General features: G+C 43.2%; 2 protein-coding genes across 20 annotated transcripts in view; one reads left to right on the top strand and one right to left on the bottom strand.

Annotated features, from left to right (window-relative positions):
• Nucleotides 1-20,268, top strand: part of RPP38 (ribonuclease P/MRP subunit p38) — a 43,747-nt gene that overhangs the window by 987 nt on the left and 22,492 nt on the right. For 3 of the 15 annotated variants that reach the window (XM_065586934.1, XM_065586937.1, XM_065586930.1), the window contains 2 exons: nucleotides 3,258-3,315; nucleotides 6,114-10,918. In XM_065586934.1, the coding sequence (XP_065443006.1) occupies nucleotides 6,147-6,998 (852 nt within the window). In that variant the 5' untranslated portion in view covers nucleotides 3,258-3,315; nucleotides 6,114-6,146 and the 3' untranslated portion in view covers nucleotides 6,999-10,918. Of the gene's footprint in view, nucleotides 1-22; nucleotides 110-390; nucleotides 638-2,823; nucleotides 2,945-3,225; nucleotides 3,316-4,147; nucleotides 4,205-4,521; nucleotides 4,590-6,113; nucleotides 10,919-17,167; nucleotides 17,459-20,268 lie in introns of those variants that run through there. The other 12 variants (XM_024114072.3, XM_008177647.4, XM_065586939.1 and 9 more) reach the window with 11 other exon arrangements.
• The window catches only part of NMT2 (N-myristoyltransferase 2), a 60,437-nt gene continuing 50,325 nt past the window's right edge, over nucleotides 10,157-20,268 (bottom strand). For all 5 annotated transcript variants that reach the window (XM_065586928.1, XM_065586924.1, XM_065586925.1 and 2 more), the window contains 2 exons: nucleotides 11,295-11,432; nucleotides 10,157-11,127 (listed from right to left, as the gene is read on the bottom strand). In XM_065586928.1, the coding sequence (XP_065443000.1) occupies nucleotides 11,107-11,127; nucleotides 11,295-11,432 (159 nt within the window). In that variant the 3' untranslated portion in view covers nucleotides 10,157-11,106. The remainder of the gene's footprint in view (nucleotides 11,128-11,294; nucleotides 11,433-20,268) is intronic.

Raw genomic sequence — 20,268 nt, 5'->3', positions numbered from 1 at the left:
GAGTCTCGGGCCGGGCCTGCCGGCGGCGGGGCCGTAGGAAGCTGCCTCAGGCAGCGGATGAGGCGCGCGCGACTGGGGCCGGTGGCTCGGTCCGAGGGAGAGGAGAGGGGTGGGGGCCCGGGCCCGGTGCGAGGGGGATGGTGGAGGCGGGGTTGGGGTTTAGTTCTGGCTCATGACGAAGAGAGGATGGGGGTTCCCGCTCCCCTGGGGGTTGGAGGGCTTGGGAGGTTCTGGATCAGGTGGGGGCGGGAGTTGCGGCCCGGGTGGGGATTGGGGGGAGGGGCCAGGGGGTTCCGGCTCAGGTGGGGGAGGAGGGCCGGGGGGTTGCGGCCCGGGTGGGGATTGGGGGCGGGAGGTTGCGTCTCGGGTGGGGGGGTTCGGCCCGGATGAGGAGGGGTCAGGTTCCTGCTCAGGTGGGGATAAGATGAGTTGGGGTTGGGCACCTACTGCATGGTTCCAAGTCTGTCACTAGAATTGGGATTTGGTTGTTCTTAGTTTCTGAATAGAGAAGTGGCAGGTTTAAAACATTAGTTCACTGAGGAGCAGATAAGCAAGGCTAGATGTTGATATTTTGCTCATGATCACAGTTTACCATGATTTCATAGGTTTGGTGTTCTGAGGTATCTACAGGGCTTCAAAAAAAGAAGAACAGGAGGACTTGTGGCACCTTAGAGACTAACAAATTTATTAGAGCATAAGCTTTCGTGGACTACAGCCCACTTCTTCGGATGCATATAGAATGGAACATATATTGAGGAGATATATATACACACATACAGAGAGCATAAACAGGTGGGAGTTGTCTTACCACCTCTGAGAGGCCAATTAATTAAGAGAAAACAAACTTTTGAAGTGATAATCAAGCTAGCTCAGTACAGACAGTTAGATAACAAGTGTGAGAATACTTACAAGGGGAGATGGATTCAATGTTTGTAATGGCTCAGCCATTCCCAGTCCTTATTTAAACCGGAGTTGATTGTGTCTAGTTTGCATATCAATTCTAGCTCAGCAGTTTCTCGTTGGAGTCTGTTTTTGAAGTTTTTCTGTTGTAATATAGCCACCCGCAGGTCTGTCACTGAATGACCAGACAGGTTAAAGTGTTCTCCCACTGGTTTTTGAGTATTTTGATTCCTGATGTCAGATTTGTGTCCATTAATTCTTTTGCGTAGAGACTGTCCGGTTTGGCCAATGTACATGGCAGAGGGGCATTGCTGGCACATGATGGCATATATCACATTGGTAGATGTGCAGGTGAACGACCCCTTGATGGTATGGCTGATGTGATTAGGTCCTATGATGATGTCACTGGAATAGATATGTGGACAGAGTTGGCATCGGGGTTTGTTACAAGGATAGGTTCCTGGGTTAGTGGTTTTGTTCAGTGATGTGTGGTTGCTGGTGAGTATTTGCTTTAGGTTCGGGGGTTGTCTGTAAGCGAGGACAGGTCTGTCTCCCAAGATCTGTGAGAGTAAAGGATCATCTTTCAGGATAGGTTGTAGATCTCTGATGATGCGCTGGAGAGGTTTTAGTTGGGGGCTGAAGGTGACAGCTAGTGGTGTTCTGTTATTTTCTTTGTTGGGCCTGTCTTGTAGGAGGTGACTTCTGGGTACTCGTCTGGCTCTGTCAATCTGTTTTTTCACTTCAGCAGGTGGGTATTGTAGTTTTAAGAATGCTTGATAGAGATCTTGTAGGTGCTTGTCTCTATCCGAGGGATTGGAGCAAATGCGGTTATATCTTAGAGCTTGGCTGTAGACAATGGATCGTGTGGTGTGTCCTGGATGGAAGCTGGAGGCATGTAGGTAAGTGTAGCGGTCAGTAGGTTTCCGATATAGGGTGGTATTTATGTGACCATCGCTTATTAGCACAGTAGTGTCCAGGAAATGGACCGCTTGTGTGGATTGATCTAGGCTGAGGTTGATGGTGGGATGGAAATTATTGAAATCATGGTGAAATTCCTCAAGGGCTTCTTTTCCATGGGTCCAGATGATGAAGATGTCATCAATGTAGCGCAAGTAGAGTAGGGGCGTTAGGGGACGAGAGCTAAGGAAGCGTTGTTCTAAGTCAGCCATAAAAATGTTGGCATATTGTGGGGCCATGCGGGTACCCATAGCAGTGCCGCTGACTTGAAGGTATATATTGTCCCCAAATGTGAAATAGTTGTGGGTGAGGACAAAATCACAAAGTTCAGCCACCAGGTTAGCTGTGACATTATCAGGGATACTGTTCCTGATAGCTTGTAGTCCATCTTTGTGTGGAATATTGGTGTGGAGGGCTTCTACGTCCATAGTGGCCAGGATGGTGTTTTCTGGAAGATCACCGATGGATTGTAGTTTCCTCAGGAAGTCAGTGGTGTCTCGAAGATAGCTGGGAGTGCTGGTAGCGTAGGGTCTGAGGAGAGAGTCTACATAACCAGACAAGCCTGATGTTAGGGTGCCAATGCCTGAGATGATGGGGCGTCCAGGATATCCAGGTTTATGGATCTTGGGTAGCAAATAGAATACCCCTGGTCGGGGTTCTAGGCATGTGTCTGTACAGATTTGTTCCTGTGCTTTGTCAGGGAGTTTTTTTAGCAGATGGTGTAGTTTCTTTAGGTAATCCTCAGTGGGATCAGAGGATAATGGCCTGTAGAATGTGGTGTTAGAGAGCTGTCTAGCAGCCTCCTGGTCATATTCCAATTTATTCATGATGACGACAGCACCTCCTTTGTCAGCCTTTTTGATTATGATGTCAGGGTTGTTTCTGAGGCTGTAGATGGCGTTGTGTTCTGCATGGCTGAGGTTATGTGGCAAGTGCTGTTGCTTTTCCACAATTTCAGCCTTTGCACGTCGACGGAAGCAATCTATGTAGAAATCCAGTCTGTTGTTTCGACCGTCCGGAGGAGTCCACGCAGAGTCCAGGACTGGGAATGGCTGAGCCATTACAAACATGGAATCCATCTCCCCTTGTAAGTATTCTCACACTTGTTATCTAACTGTCTGTACTGAGCTAGCTTGATTATCACTTCAAAAGTTTGTTTTCTCTTAATTAATTGGCCTCTCAGAGGTGGTAAGACAACTCCCACCTGTTTATGCTCTCTGTATGTGTGTATATATATCTCCTCAATATATGTTCCATTCTATATGCATCCGAAGAAGTGGGCTGTAGTCCACGAAAGCTTATGCTCTAATAAATTTGTTAGTCTCTAAGGTGCCACAAGTCCTCCTGTTCTTCTTTTTGCGGATACAGACTAACACGGCTGCTACTCTGAAACTTTACAGGGCTTCAGATATTTAACAGAACATCTACTGTTTGGAGAACTAAATCTACTGGTCAGAGGTAAATATAAAAGCTATACGTGATATGTGAGTGTGTCCAACAGATTAGTCCAGGGATGTAACCCTATATTCCTCCTTTAGCTATGGTAGGAGGATACTCAATCAGTCATCCAACCTTCATTTTTTTGATTACCTTATCCAGTGAATAATTTCAGTGCCTGCTTCTTCTGCTCAGATCTTTCCATGGCAGCAAACGTGAAAATGCCTTATTACTGACAGCTTCACTGTTGTCAACAGGTTTCTCATAAAGATCCTGCAAAACTAACTAGATACTTGCTAATTTCACTCTACCGCTGTTGCTTATAGCTTTACCTAACAGCAGAAGTGTTAAAGATGTCTTTCAGCATGTTATATGTAGTTCATGTTTGTGACGTTTCCAGCCCTTAAGCTTGCAAAGGTAACTTATCTTAAACAATTCTACAGAAATTGAAGACGTAACCATAACCTGCACACTCCCCAGGAAAGGCTTCCTGCTCACAAGTGTATTTTTAAGCCCCATTTATGTATATACTTTTAAAATACTCATCTTTATAACATCTAGGATGATCTTAGGACCATGGACCCAATATTAAATGATACCTGAACAAAAACAATGCACCTATATTACATAAAATCGTGGTACACATAATGTAGAGAACCCATAGGACATTTATTTATACTGTCACTTTCCCTTAATCTGATTATTTGGGAAGGAGAGAAATTAAATCTCATGGAGCAAAACCCCTTCCACACAATGAGATTTGAGCCTGGCTAATCTCTCTTATCTGTCCTACTACTTTTTGTATACTACTCTACTGCTGTCTTCTTTCTTGGTCTCTGTCCAGTATGAAGGCTACGCATATGCCATAGGGTCCCTCCTTAAAAGCCTTCAGATGAAGAAAATCCAAAAGGTACATTCTCATTTTGCCCCACTCCATCATAGGCTGTCACTTCTCCTCTTAGGCTGTGCCCATGGTACACACATTCAGCCTCTCCAGCAGTAGCAAATACTTATCTTTCTGTCTTCTTGTTGCTTCGGCCTTTAGGTTGCTCCTTTTATGAGTCATTTTACAAATTAAGCTGTTTGACCAATCTTATGCTACTAAAAAAAACCCCTCTGGATTAGCTATAAAATTAAAAGATATCAAATAGCCTCTAAAAGGAAAAACTCCCATCCCATAGTCAGCATAAACATCTTTATTTTTATTTTCCTTCTTCTGTTTTATAGTGAACAGATGGTGGTAGTTGATTGCCTGCAGAACAGTGTTATTGCGCCTGTCTACATGGGCAGAAGAGGTATTTTTTCAATCAAGTAGTTAACTGTACTCAGTGAAGACAACCCTACCCTCCCAAATGTCTGTGTAGACACAGCTTGATTTGGAGAAACTATTGTAAGATCATTTGAGCTGGTTGTGTTGTGGCCTAGGTGAGAGCGTAGGCACATGAGCAGCCCAAATGATCGTAATGGTGTTAAATTGGGTCTTCAAGGTGCTAGAGTGATTTCAATCAAGTTGAGCTAACTTGATTAAAAACACACCTTTTTGCCTATGTAGGCAGGACTAGGGTAACTTATGAAATGGTTATTTGGGAAATATCTATATAAACTAGATACACTTATTGTCCTTTAAATGTGAGTAATATTGTGCTTGGTCTGTTCTCTAGAGGGAGTTCTGTAATTGTGGATCGTCCCTTGAGAATGACAGGTCTCAACCTTTCTGATTTGAAACCTGAGTTGCTTTAGTTTAGATGTCACAATACCATGTGTGGAATAACATGCTCCTGTTATAGGTCAAATCTGAGTTTCCATGGGGGCGTACAATAGAATATCTGCCTTTCCTTACAAAAGCCTAAGAATTAGTTTTAAAAAATTGTATCTTCTAAATGCCAGTAAACAAGAACACTTGCTAATGTGAATTACATTGCAAAGGGGGAAAGATTGAGGATGCTAATCAAAGTAAAGATACTTCATGAATTCAAGAATATAAAATAGTTTGCTACAGTTGAGATAGTATAGGTTCAGATCATTGTTCTCTTGATAGTTTCCAAAATATATATGTGCAGCAGTAAAAATGAAATATTTGTTTCCTACAACGTCAACAGTTTGTTTTGACTTAGTTTTTTAATCTGTAGAACCTCTAGCAGCCTCTGTACAGTTTCAGATGTATCACTTTTGGCACAAGTCTTGACTTGTTGCTTTTTCATTAATGAATGGAGCAGGTGCTATGTTTCCAAGTAATTACTGAAGTCTAATACTACATAAGAACAGCCACACTGGGTCAGACCAATCCAGCTAGCCCAGTATCCTGTCTCCTGACAGTGGCCAATGCCAGGTGCTTCAGAGGCAATGAACAGAACAGCTTCTGGCAATCAGAGGCTAGGAACACTTAAAGCATGGGGTTGCATCCCAGACCATCTTGACTAATATCCATTGATGGACCTATTCTCTATGAACTTATCTTGTTCTTTTTTGAACCCTGTTATGATTTTGATCTTCACAGCATCCCCTCGCAATGAGTTCACAGGTTGACTCTGTGTTGTGGAAGAAGTACTTCCTTTTGTTTTAAAGCTGCTGCCTATTAATTTCATTGGGTGATTCCTGAATGTGCTTTTTGTAAAGATTTAAAAAAAAGTGGTACTGAGCTGGTGTGAAACAGGCTATAGATCTCTTAAAACATTAGGAAAGGTACTAAGAAGCACAAATCTGTTGCAATAGAAAGAGTTTGACTATTGCATGCCCAAGAGAGGCACTTTTTAAAGACTGTTCACTTTGGGTATCTTAAAAATATTAACTAGTAGTTTCCTCTTTTCTCTTATTCATAGCTGAGGTGTCAAAACACAGAGAAAAGCATCAAGATGCCCATAGTGCAGGCCAGGGGTGGATCAGTCCGTAAAGCAAAGAAAATTACTGTAAAAACATCTTTAAATAACCCATATGATATCAAGTGGAACACCCTAGAAGGAGATGATATGCACTTTATACTCCAGACCTTGGAAGAAAGGATTAAACACATTGGACTTAAAAAGATTGAGACTCGAAGGAGGAAAAAACGTTCTATTGCAAAAAGGCAAATTAAAGAAAAATGTGATGCTAGTGATTGTAGTGTACTTCCAAAGGAGAAGGAAATGGACCATATTCAACAAGAACAAGGATGGACTGACTTAAACATCAGGAAACAGCTTGCTATTGGAATTAATGAGGTTACTAGATCTTTGGAAAAAAATGAACTACTTCTAGTGCTGGTGTGTAAATCTGCAAAACCTACTATGATCACCATGCACCTTATTCAGCTCAGTGCAAGTCGAGCAGTCCCAGCTGGCCAGGTTCCACGTCTTAGTGAAAGCATAGCTCCTATGCTTGGCTTAACATCTGTTCTAGCACTGGGTTTTAAAAAGAATTCTGATACTTTTACTGAAGTAGTCGAAGGTATAATACCACGGATACCTAGCTTGGATGTGCCCTGGATTCACCATAGAAGTGAGCAACATATGGCGGAGGCATATACTGATCCTTTGGAAATTCAAGATACCGAGCTTATGGAGACCTCCGTGGAGGAGTTCTCTCAAAGCCATAAGTGGAAATGTACTGAAAGCAATAAGTCGGATTCTTCAAATGTAACTTTACAAGCTCTCAGAATTAAAAAGCTTGTTCCAAATCCAAATAAGATACGAAAACCTCCCAAAAATAAAAAAGCTGCTTCAAAATAACTTAGTTTAGTACAGGTCTTTACAGTGGGAGTAAAGTGATTTTGATGTAGTATTGGAAACTGCCCCATGTAACTAAGTTAGCTGCTTTTAAATGTCATGGCTTCAGAAGTAAAGTCATTTGACCAATAGAAGATGAACTCAGATTTGTTTTGTTCTGACATTAAAGCATGCAATCTATAAAATTGTGCATAAGTGTTAACTACTTTCTTAAGACATGTTTAATTATTGTTTAGAGAGCCTGGGCTTACTGGTGTGTGGTATAGTTCTAGAATGTGCATTTGCTATTAATGAAAAGCATCAAGCAAATTCTTTCGTTTTTAGGGAATAAATATACTTAGAACAAAACTCTAAAATTAAATGTAACTATTCAAACAAATGAATATCAAAATTGAAAGTTTATTCAAACAAGTGTCCATGCTGGTATAAACTTTGTTTTTTAAAAGCTGGTCATCTATAAGATGTTTCAAGCAAACATCTGTAACTGGTAGGCACGCACACAGGCTCTGGTTTTGAATGTTAATACTCTGCTCTATGAGGTTGGTTTTGGTCAAGAGATGCATGCTAAACTGGTTTCCAGATATATTTGGTCTCTGATATGCTAAAGGAAAACATTAGTCTTGATCAACATACTAATAATTAAATACTTCTGTTGCAGGAAAAATGCATTTTAAAAAAGACTGTTGTATGCAAACCGAGACATTCTCTCACAGGAGCCACATAATACAAAGACGAAGTTAACTGTCAAAATTATTTCACAAAGGGAGTTTAGAAACTATTTCCAATAACTTCAGATATATTTTATGTACTATTGCATGTAAAATGGCAGGTCAGAATTGTAATAATTCCAAATAGCTGAAAATGGTATGATACTTAACTCTTGAAGGGAAATGCACTTTAAGAAACTGCCATAGTAAGCAGTAGAATGTAATGAGAGCACACACCAGATATTTTGCAGGAAATTGTGTAAGGATGTTTAGAAGGTAGGGAACAATGGAGCAGCTCAGACTGCAATAAAAAAAAGTGTATGATCTCAACAAAATAGAAGTAGTTTACTGAGATCTCACATTTTACTCAAAAGCTACTACTGTCCTTCAGGAAGAAAGCTAGCAAAAACCTCTTTCTTTAAGGGAGCCTGTGGTTTTTGGTTTTTTGTTTTGTAAATAGGGGAGAAACTTCTATGTTCCAGGTCAAAGATTATCTAAGCTGCCTGTATTCTGGATTCCCCTTCTCCCTCCACTCATGTACAAGTTAAGGGGACAAATTAAAAAGGGTCAAAAGCAAACTGCAGCAGAGGCTTCTAATAGCAAAATGCCCACAGGCCCCTGCCTGGGGGAAAAAAAAAAGGCAGATACTAATTTTTAGCTTTGCTGTGTGTGTTCTTTGCGCTTGTCACTCAGGAAAGTTAAAGTGAATCAACTAAAAGGGTAAATTAAAGCACATTACCACCCCAATAGCTGTTCTCATTCAGGAATAAGATGGCCTTAGTTTAAGATAGAGTTTCCCAAGCAGTGGGTTGTGGGAAGGTTCTAGATGGGTTGCCATGTCCAGGGTCAGAATAACCTGTTGCTGAGCCCAGACTTAGGCTAACATATACTTTTCCCAGCTTGGTGCAGATGGAAGGCTCCAATGCAGCAGGGGTGTTGGAGAGAGAACCTGCCCAGCTCTCACCCACAGCAGCAGCTTTTGTCCTGTGGGACACGGTCCAGTTCCCCATGCTGGGTGTTGCAACTTGATGCTTGTGGTCACAGTGCCACTCAAGTTTGATGCAGCTACTCTCTCATGATAGAGTAGAAGGGCCAAACAGGAGTGGCATTGCAACCCTGTGTGTCATGATACAGTGCCACTCAAATTTGGCCTGGCCACTCCTCTGTCAAAATTGTGTGTGTGCGCGCAAAAATGAATGGTGCTGCACCCCCATGCACCCAATTGCAATGCCCAGAGTTGGGACCAACCCTCCCCCCCCCCCCAGACTGGAGCTGCCATTGGGGTGAGTCCAGGGTGAGCTCCAAACCCTCCCCCCACCTCTGAACCTAGATGGGATTTAGGGTTGCAGTGCTGGGGCTGAGGGTTCATATATGTAATGGCAGGTACAAAAAAAGACAAAATGCAGTTTGTAGCTCACATTAATAAATTCAGAAACCACTGGTTTAATCCTCACTCTTTGGCAGAGAATTAAACTATCACAGAATAAGGCTGCTTTATTCTTGCATGAGAGCATCCATGTGAGTGGTTAATAGGCTTTAACTTATGCACATCAATGTAAGGTTAAGTTGATTTGTCATAACTTTCCTGGATGTGCCTGTGTAGACACAGCTTGTGTTCTTTAGGCCAGCAATAGGCCCTCAGTGACTTTAAGGTACAAACCATTTTAGCTTTAATGACATAAGTGGCTAATTAAATCCTACTATGGATAATTGGAAGCCAGCCCTGGGGGGTTGGAATGTACTACCTTTCAAAGTCTAATGTAGACAAGGGCAGCATGCTTTAACTTGAGCACATATTGAAGCAGGCTGCACTGTGCACATTAGAGTAACTGTGTATTAGTATGGGTTAGAACACATTTACCTTGCAATATGCCTTTAAATCATAGTTTAGACAAAGCCTGAGAGCCTGTTACCCCTGTACGTATGGGGTAGAGTCCCCTTCCATTATAAAAGACTGACTTTTATGAGATAAGCTGCCAATACAAGGTGTTAAGTCCAGTGATAGAGGCAGAACTAACTCTCTCTCTCTACATTGCTAATTTCAGACAGCTCCTAAAGTTGAGCAAAATTTGCTCTCTCATTTAGAATTATGGGGGTGTTAAAGCCAGGTTTATCCATAAATATTTCACCAATATTCAAGTAATGTCCAAAATACCTGCACAGCATGTAACCTTCACCACTATTTGGCACTTTCAGCTAGAAGTGTAGATTTTTGCTGCTCATATGACTATAGCATACCTAAACTCTAAGAATTCCCATCACAATTTAAGCTATGAATATGACATTATGGAACGTATTCCAAATGCTTCTGGTTGCAGAGCATTCATGAGGAAATAAAAATCAAGTTGTTGCATTTAAGTTAAGGCCAGTACATAGTCTTTCCAGGGGATAGGGAGAAGATTACTGGCACTATATGCAGTGAAACCTTTTGTTCAAAATTCAGGATAAAAACACTACCAGTAACAATTTATGAATACTTATTTACACAAGATACTTTTCGTTAGAATTACAGACTTCAAAGTAGACAAAGAAATATGTGCAATTTTTGCAGAAGCATTGAAAACATTCAAAACTATAAATAGTTTGACAGCATTATCAAAATTCTTAGTTTTACACACAGGCTGATGTTGATCTACTGAGGAAAAACTAAGGTTTTGTGCCACAACTATAAATTAAGTACAGTAATTTATAATCATTCTGGCAACAGATATCTGCACTGAACAGTGCAATACTACTGAATCAATCCACTGATCTATTGAAGATCAAAGTACAAATCTGTATTTTTATTGATTTGGCAGCGTTGCTTATGGAGAAACAAATGCACTAGTCAAACCAGCACATTTTCATACTGCTCCAGTTACAAAAACATCCAAGACTTTCATATTAGCTACAAATGTATCATAACTCCATTATTTTACCCCAAATGATGACATCCATGTGAATTTTATAAGCAAAGATACTCAGTTTGGATCCTTCATTCTGTTACACTGACAAACATACACCACCACTTAATAAATAGAAATGCAGCAGTTCATTCACATAATAGCAAAGATTTTCGTACCCTAATCCACCACTGCAGTTCAGTTTGTACAAAACAGTCTTTTCTACAGAGTGGAAAAAAATACCGTCTTTTTATCAAGGTGCGAGCTAAGCTTTGAAAATTAAATGAATGTGCTTTTATTCTTTTTATGGACAATAAAAGTTTCATGAACTTTCCATTTTATCTGAAAATGTGAAAATTGGTCAGCTACGGATTTCTTCATTATTTTAGATTTGATGGATTATTTTAATTTCACTGATGTTGTGCTTTTATTCCTCTTGAACAATACTGTTCCAAGAACTGTTATGTAGATTAAATCAATCCAAATGACAGCTTCAGAGTTCTAGAAACACAATGGTCCTCCTTATTGTAATACAAGGCCAACCTAAAGTAAGAGCAAAATGCAGTAGTTAAGGCAAGTATAGCAACAAATACTGGCTTTTTGAACTTAATTACGAATCTTAGATGTTCAATTAAAAAAACATTAAGTTTTGACATTCTTAAATTAATTTATTTTTATTAACTGTGCACAGAAGCTCTTTTCTGTCTTACCTTTTCGGATTCCATGCCAGGACACCGCCAGTTGTACAAATAATACTGCAAGTTCCCATCTCCTATCCCAAACTTGAGTTTTTCCAGGAATGTTTTGTTTTCCATCAAGTCTAGTGCATTGAACACATCAAATCCTTTCTGGAAATATCAAAACATTTTTGAAATTTTATTTTGATTTTCAAATGATACTTTATATATACACATAATGGGTATAAATGTATCTGAGAGTCTAATGATTTTCACTAAATAGACATTAGATTTGATCCTGCATTCTGATATGCATGCAGAATAGAAGATTTTTCCAATAGAAAGTAATTCTGTCTGCATACCACATGGAATTTAGACTGAAGGTTATATCTCTAGAACAGTGGTTCTTAACCTATTTACCATTGTGGGACGCATACAGCTCTCTATGTGTTATGTGGGCCCCATCCACAATACAATACATCATGGGTTCTCAAATTTCATTGCACCGGGACCCCCTTCTGACAACAAAAAATTACTACATGACCCCAGCAGGGGGGACAGAAACCTAAGCCCCACCAAGCCCTGCTGCCCTGGGCAGGGGGGCACAACCTAAGCCCTGCCACCCCAGGTTGGTGTGAAGCTAAATGGAAGCTGAAGCTTAAGGGAAGTCAAAGCTCAGGCTTTGGCTTCAGTCCCAGGCCCCAGCAAGTCTAACGCCAGCCCTGGCAACCCCATTAAAACAGGGTTGCGACCCACTTTGGGGTTCCAACCCACAGTTTGAGAACCACTGCAATACTTCTGGGGAAAAAAAAAAAGATTTAGTATTTGTTATATGATAGCAATACGATTCAAATCAATTTAGTACCTTTCATTTCAATACTGGCAAATGTCTATCAAGAGCATTTTAAATTAGCAAAATAAGTCAAGACATTAACTTAAAATTAATTTACTGGAGGAGTGGCATGGCATGACACGCTGCTGCTGGCAGCGTGGCTAGGCTGGGTGCCTGGAGAGCATGGCTGCGGAGCCTGCCTGCAAAGATGAGGAGCCCTGCCCAGGGTGGGGTGCTCACCCGAGCCAGGGACTGTACTCCAGGCACCCAGTCCCCCCACCTAGGGAATGCCCCACATCACCCAAACCTCCTGGGACTGTCCCCCCAGCATCCAGACACCCCCCCAACAGTGGTCTGGCACACGTGCCTGCTTTGAAGAGACAGGGTGCCCTGTCCAGGGCAGAACAGCCCCCCCAGGGACTGCCCCCTCCAGCATCCAGTCCTCCACCCAGGAACTGCCCCCCCAGCACTTGCTCCCTGCCCTCAATCCCTCCATCCAGGGACTGTGTCTATCTAGCCTCCCATCCAAGGACTGTCCCCAGCCACCAGTCCACACACCTACAGTCTGTCCCCCATGCACTGGCTGCACCCTCCTTCCCATGCCCCAGCCCCCTGCACCCGCTCCCTGGGGCCCTAGCCCCCTGAACCCTCCTTCCCATGCCCACTGGTCTCCTACATAAGAACATAAGAACGGCCGTACTGGGTCAGAACAAAGGTCCATCTAGCCCAGCATCCTGTCTACCAACAGTGGCCAATGCCAGGTGCCCCAGAGGGAGTGAACCTAACAGGTAATGATCAAGTGATCTCTCTCCTGCCATCCATCTCCACCCTCTGACAAATAGAGTCTAGAGACACCATTTCTTACCCATCCTGGCTAATAGCCATTAATGTACTTAACCTCCATGAACTTATCCAGTTCTCTTTTAAACACTGTTATAGTCCTAGCCTTCACAACCTCCTCAGGCAAGGAGTTCCACAAGTTGACTGTGCGCTGTGTGAAGAAGATCTTCCTTTTATTTGTTTTAAACCTGCTGCCTATTAATTTCATTTGGTGATCCCTAGTTCTTGTATTATGGGAATAAGTAAGTAACTTTTCCTTATCTACTTTCTCCACATCACTTATGATTTTATATACCTCTATCATATCCCCCCTTAGTCTCCTCTTTTCCAAGCTGAAAAGTCCTAGCCTCTTTAATCTCTCCTCATATGGGACCCGTTCCAAACCCCTAATCATTTTAGTTGCCCTTCTCTGGACCTTTTCTAGTGCCAGTATATCTTTTTTGAGATGAGGAGACCACATCTGTATTCTGTCTGCATACCACATAGGGGATTCAAGATATGGGCGTACCATTGATTTATATAAGGGCAATAATATATTCTCCTTCTTATTCTCTATCCCCTTTTTAATGATACCTAACATCCTGTTTGCTTTTTTGACCACCTCTGCACACTGCATGGACGACTTCAGAGATCTATCAACGATGACTCCAAGATCTTTTTCCTGATTCGTTGTAGCTAAAATTACCCCCCCATCATATTGTATGTATAGTTAGGGTTATTTTTTTCCAATGTGCATTACTTTACATTTATCCACATTAAATTTCATTTGCCATTTTGTTGCCCAATCAATTAGTTTTGTGAGATCTTTTTGAAGTTCTTCACAGTCTGCTTTGGTCTTAACTATCTTGAGCAGTTTAGTATCATCTGCAAACTTTGCCACTTCACTGTTTACCCCTTTCTCCAGATCATTTATGAATAAATTGAATAGGATTGGTCCTAGGACTGACCCTTGGGGAACACCACTAGTTACCCCTCTCCATTCCGAGAATTTACCATTAATTCCTACCCTTTGTCCCCGTCTTTTAACCAGTTCTCAATCCATGAAAGGACCTTCCCATTTATCCCATGACAACTTAATTTACGTAAGAGCCTTTGGTAAGGGACCTTGTCAAAGGCTTTCTGGAAATCTAAGTACACTATGTCCACTGGATCCCCCTTGTCCAAGTTTGTTAACCCCTTCAAAGAACTTTAATAGATTAGTAAGACACAATTTCCCTTTAGAGAAACCATGTTGACTTTTGCCCAACCATTTATGTTCTTCTATGTGTCTGACAATTTTATTCTTTACTATTGTTTCGACTAATTTGCCCGGTACCAACGTTCAACTTACCGGTCTGTAATTGCCGGGATCACCTCTAGAGCCCTTTTTAAATATTGGCGTTACATTAGCTATCTTCCAGTCGTTGGATACAGAAGCCGATTTAAAGGACAGGTTACAAACCCTAGTTAATAGTTCCGCAACTTTACATTTGAGTTCTTTCAGAACGCTTGGGTGAATGCCATCTGGACCCGGTGACTTGTTAATGTTAAGTTTATCAATTAATTCCAAAACCTCCTCTAGTGACACTTCAATCTGTGACAGTTCCTCAGATTTGTCACCTACAAAAGCCGGCTCAGGTTTGGGAATCTCCCTAACATCCTCAGCCGTGAAGACTGAAGCAAAGAATCCATTTAGTTTCTCCGCAATAACTTTATCGTCTTTAAGCGCTCCTTTTGTATCTCAATCATCGAGGGGCCCCACTGGTTCTTTAGCAGGCTTCCTGCTTCTGATGTACTTAAAAAACATTTTATTACCTTTTGAGTTTTTGGCTAGCCGTTCTTCAAACTCTTCTTTGGCTTTTCTTATTACATTTTTATACTTAATTTGGCAGTGTTTATGCTCCTTTCTATTTACCTCACTAGGATTTGACTTCCACTTTTTAAAGGAAGTCTTTATCTCTCACTGCTTCTTTTACATGGTTGTTAAGCCACAGTGGCTCTTTTTTAGTTCTTTTACTGTGTTTCTTAATTTGGGGTATACATTTAAGTTGGGCCTCTATTATGGTGTCTTTAAAAAGCAGCTTGCAGGGATTTCACTTTAGTCACTGTACCTTTTAATTTCTGTTTAACTAACCCCCTCATTTTTGCATAGTTCCCCTTTTTGAAATTAAATGCCACAGTGTTGGGCTGTTGAGATGTTCTTCCCACCACAGGGATGTTAAATGTTATTATATTATGGTCACTATTTCCAAGCGGTCCTGTTATAGTTACCTCTTGGACCAGCTCCTGCGCTCCACTCAGGACTAAATCTAGAGTTGCCTCTCCCCTGGTGGGTTCCCATACCAGCTGCTCCAAGAAGCAGTCATTTAAAAGTATCGAGAAATTTTGTCGCTGCATTTCGTCCTGAGGTGACATGTTCCCAGTCAATATGGGGATAACTGAAATCCCCCACTATTATTGAGTTCTTAATTTTGATAGCCTCTCTAATTTCCCTTAGCATTTCATCATTACTATCACTGTCCTGGTCAGGTGGTCGATAATAGATCCCTAATGTTATATTCTTATTAGAGCATGAAATTACTATCCATAGAGATTCTATGGAACATGTGGATTCACTTAAGATTTTTACTTCATTTGATTCTACATTTTCTTTCACATATAGTGCCACTCCCGCCCTGCACGACCTGTTCTGTCCTTCAGATATATTTTGTACTCCGGAATGATTGTGTCCCATTGATTGCTCTCAGTCCACCCAGGTTTCTGTGATGCCTATTATATCAATATCCTCCTTTATCACGAGGCACTCTAGTTCACCCATCTTATTATTTAGACTTCTAGCATTTGTGTACAAGCGCTTAAAAACTTGTCACTGTTTATGTGTCTGCCCTTTTCTGATGTGTCTGATTCTTTATGTGAATGTTTCTTGTCTGATCTGGCCCTTACATTATCCTCTTCCATCCTCTGCTTCTGACTATAACCTAGAGAATCTCTGTCAATAGACTTTCCTCTACGAAGTCTCTGTCCGATCCACATGCTCCTCTGCAGCAGTTGGCTTTCCCCCATCTCCTAGTTTAAAAACTGCTCTGCAACCTTTTTAATGTTAAGTGCCAGCAGTCTGGTTCCACTTTGGTTTAGGTGGAGCCCATCCTTCCTGTATAGGCTCCCCCTATTCCAAAAGTTTCCCCAATTCCTAATTAATCTAAACCCTTCCTCTCTACACCACCTCATCCACACATTGAGACTCTGAAGCTCTGCCTGCCTATCTGGCCCTGCATGTAGAACTGGGAGCATACCTTGATTACACATAGCTTAGCCATGCAGCCTGCCCTGCCCACCTGCCACTGCAGTCCTAGTGCCAGGGAGCCTGCTCCAGCCAGGGTCACTGGACCCAGGGGGTAAAGGTGGGGCGGGGGGGAGGGGCACTGAGCACCCTGGTTTCCTGCTGATGCTTCTAGGCCTGATCCTGTGCCGCCCCATTTTTGCACCCCCCTGCTGGCTCTGTGCCAGGGGCATGTGCTCCTCCCACACTGCCATAGTTAGAGCCCCGAGAATGTCACAACATGGGCTGTAGTTATGTGCTGATTGGGCCGCAAGTGGCCCGCGGGGTGAGAACCACTGCTCTAGGAGGTAGGACACCATCAGGTGACATTCAGGAGTAAAACATCAAAATAATCCTAATGCAGTTTCAATATTATATGTTTGGTTTTTTTGCACAATAGTCATCAAGGTTGATCTTAGTTTAGTCTACATTAAACTGCATTTGAGCAGGCACAATACTAGCTGCTACAGTTGAGGCTGCATAAACATATCAATCCTAACCTGTTTTCAGTCATTTATATATTTTATATTTTCAGGATTTAATTTGTTCAAGTTTGGTCCCTTCCTAAAAGTGATGCAAGAATTTGATCTCCTTCTATGTCTTCATTGCATGTGCCCCCCCCCCCCTGCTCACTTGCCCTCTGCCAACTGTCCCCTCCCTCCCTTTCCCCAAATCCATTGCCATTACCGCTGCTCAGCTGGTTTGCTGCTGACTGGTATATAAGGGCAGTCAGCAGCGAACCAGCTGAGCGGCGAACAGCAGAGGCTAACAGAGGGAGTTCGCCTGGGGAGAGCTCACTGAGGCTTTCATCTGCGGGTTTCTCTGAGTAGTTACTGCAACAGCTGAGGAAGCTCTTAAGAGGAAGGTGATATGGAAGGTGAGCGATCAGCTGTTGTAACCTGCACAGGTTGTGCCATGTTTGTCTTTCTTCCACAGGACAAAAGCGACTTTGTACAGGACAGAAGCGACTTTGTCTGTACAAAGTTCAAGCTGGTCTCCATATTGGAAGAGAAGGTTCGAGGTCTGGAGAAACAAGTATCGACTCTGCGTTGCATAAGGGAAAATGAAGATTTCCTGGACAGACGTCAGGAGATGCTTCTACGGCCACAACGTTCTGAAGATTCAGAGCAGGCGCAGCAGGGACAGAAGGATGGTGAAGAAGTTTGGCAGCATGTGACCTCCAGAAGGAGAAAGAGGAGCGTCCATGTACCAGCAATGGAGATACAGGTGAGCAATCGTTTCCATGTTCTCTCTACAGGTACTAATGCGGAGAGTGGACTAGATGACACATCTGAGGGAAGGGAGCAGAAGGAGACTCCACCGATTGGAAGGCAAAAGATGCACTGTCCTAGGGATGAGGGTTCCACAACCACCAATCCCAAGAGGAGGAGGAGGGTGGTGGTGGTCGGGGACTCCCTCCTCAGGGGGACTGAGTCATCTATCTGCCACCACGACCGGGAAAACCGAGAGGTCTGCTGCTTGCCAGGAGCTAGGATACACGATGTGACGGAGAGACTGCTGAGACTCATCAAGCCCTCGGATCGCTATCCCTTCCTGCTTCTCCACGTGGGCACCAATGATACTGCCAAGAATGACCTTGAGCGGATCACTGCAGACTACGTGGCTCTGGTAAGAAGGGTAAAGGAGTTTGAGGTGCAAGTGGTGTTCTCGTCCATCCTCCCTGTGCAAGGAAAAGGCCTGGGTAGAGACCGTCGAATCGTGGAAGTCAACGAATGGCTACGCAGGTGGTGTCGGAGAGAAGGCTTTGGATTCTTCGACCATGGAATGGTGTTCCAAGAAGGAGGAGTGCTAGGCAAAGATGGGCTCCACCCAACGAAGAGAGGGAAGAGCATCTTCGCAAGCAGGCTGGCTAACCTAGTGAGGAGGGCTTTAAACTAGATTCACCGAGGGAAGGAGACCAAAGCCCTGAGGTAAATGGGGAAATGGGATCCTGTGAGGAAGCACGAGCAGGAGAGCGTAAGAGGGGAGGACTCCTGTCTCATACTGAGAAAAGGGACGATCAATGAGTTATCTTAAGTGCCTATACACAAATGCAAGAAGCCTGGGAAACAAGCAGGGAGAACGGGAAGTCCTGGCACACTCAGGGAACTATGATGCGATTGGAATAACAGAGACTTGGTGGGATAACTCACATGACTGGAGTATTGTCATGGATGGATATAAACTGTTCAGGAAGGACAGGCAGGGCAGAAAAGGTGGGGGAGTTGCATTGTACGTAAGAGAGGAGTATGACTGCTCAGAGCTCCGGTATGAAACTGCAGAAAAACCTGAGAGTCTCTGGATAAAGTTGACAAGTGTGAGCAACAAGGGTGATGTCGTGGTCGGAGTCTGCTATAGACCACCAGACCAGGGGGATGAGGTGGACGAGGCTTTCTTCCGGCAACTAACAGAAGTTGCTAGATCGCAGGCCCTGGTTCTCCTGGGAGACTTTAATCACCCTGATATCTGCTGGGAGAGCAATACAGCGGTGCACAGACAATCCAGGAAGTTTTTGGAAAGTGTAGGGGACAATTTCCTGGTGCAAGTGCTGGAGGAACTAACTAGGGGGCAGACCTGCTGCTCACAAACAGGGAAGAATTAGTAGGGGAAGCAAAAGTGGATGGGAACCTGGGAGACAGTGACCAGGAGATGGTCGAGTTCAGGATCCTGACACAAGGAAGAAAGGAGAGCAGCAGAATACGGACCCTGGACTTCAGAAAAGCAGACTTTGACTCCCTCAGGGAACAGATGGGCAGGATCCCCTGGGAGAATAACATGAAGGGCAAAGGGGTCCAGGAGAGCTGGCTGTACTTTAAAGAATCCTTATTGCGGTTGCAGGAACAAACCAGCCCGATGTGTAGAAAGAATAGTAAATATGGCAGGCGACCAGCCTGGCTAAACAGTGAAATCCTTGCTGATCTTAAACGCAAAAAAGAAGCATAAAAGAAGTGGAAGATTGGACAAATGACCAGGGAGGCGTATAAAAATATTGCTCAGGCATGCAGGAGTGAAATCAGGAAGGCCAAATCACACTTGGAATTGCAGCTAGCAAGAGATGTTAAGAGTAACAAGAAGGGTTTCTTCAGGTATGTTAGCAACAAGAAGAAAGTCAAGGAAAGTGTGGGCCCCTTACTGAATGAGGGAGGCAATCTAGTGACCGAGGATGTGGAAAAAGCTAATGTACTCAATGCTTTTTTTGCCTGTCTTCACGAACAAGGTCAGCTCCCAGACTGCTGCACTGGGCAGCACAGTATGGGGAGAAGGTGACCAGCCCTCTGTGGAGAAAGAAGTGGTTAGGGACTGTTTAGAAAAACTGGACAAGCACAAGTCCATGGGGCCGGATGCGCTGCATCCGAGGGTGCTAAAAGGTGTTGGCGGATGTGATTGCAGAGCCATTGGCCATTATCTTTGAAAACTCATGGCGATCGGGGGAGGTCCCGGATGACTGGAAAAAGGCTAATGTAGTGCCCATCTTTAAAAAAGGGAAGAAGGAGGATCCGGGGAACTACAGGCCAGTCAGCCTCACCTCAGTCCCTGGAAAAATCATGGAGCAGGTCCTCAAGGAATCAATTATGAAACACTTAGAGGAGAGGAAAGTGATCAGGAACAGTCAGCATGGATTCACCAAGGGGAAGTTGTGCCTGACTAACCTAATTGCCTTCTATGATGAGATAACTGGCTCTGTGGATGAGGGGAAAGCAGTGGATGTTATTCCTTGACTTTAACAAAGCTTTTGATACGATCTCCCACAGTATTCTTGCCGTCAAGTTAAAGAAGTATGGGCTGGATGAATGGACTGTAAGGTGGATAGAAAGCTGGCTAGATCGTCGGGCTCAACGGGTAGAGATCAATGGCTCCATGTCTAGTTGGCAGCCGGTTTCAAGTGGAGTGCCCAAGGGTCGGTCCTGGGGCCGGTTTTGTTTAATATCTTTATTAATGATCTGGATGGATGGTATGGACTGCACTCTCAGCAAGTTTGCAGATGACACTAAACTGGGAGGCGTGGTAGATACACTGGAGGGTAGGGATAGGATACA

The sequence above is a fragment of the Chrysemys picta genome, chromosome 2, assembly GCF_011386835.1.
Source record: "Chrysemys picta bellii isolate R12L10 chromosome 2, ASM1138683v2, whole genome shotgun sequence".
NCBI classification, from domain to species: Eukaryota; Metazoa; Chordata; order Testudines; family Emydidae; genus Chrysemys; species Chrysemys picta.
This window is presented reverse-complemented; position numbering and strand designations above follow the sequence as displayed.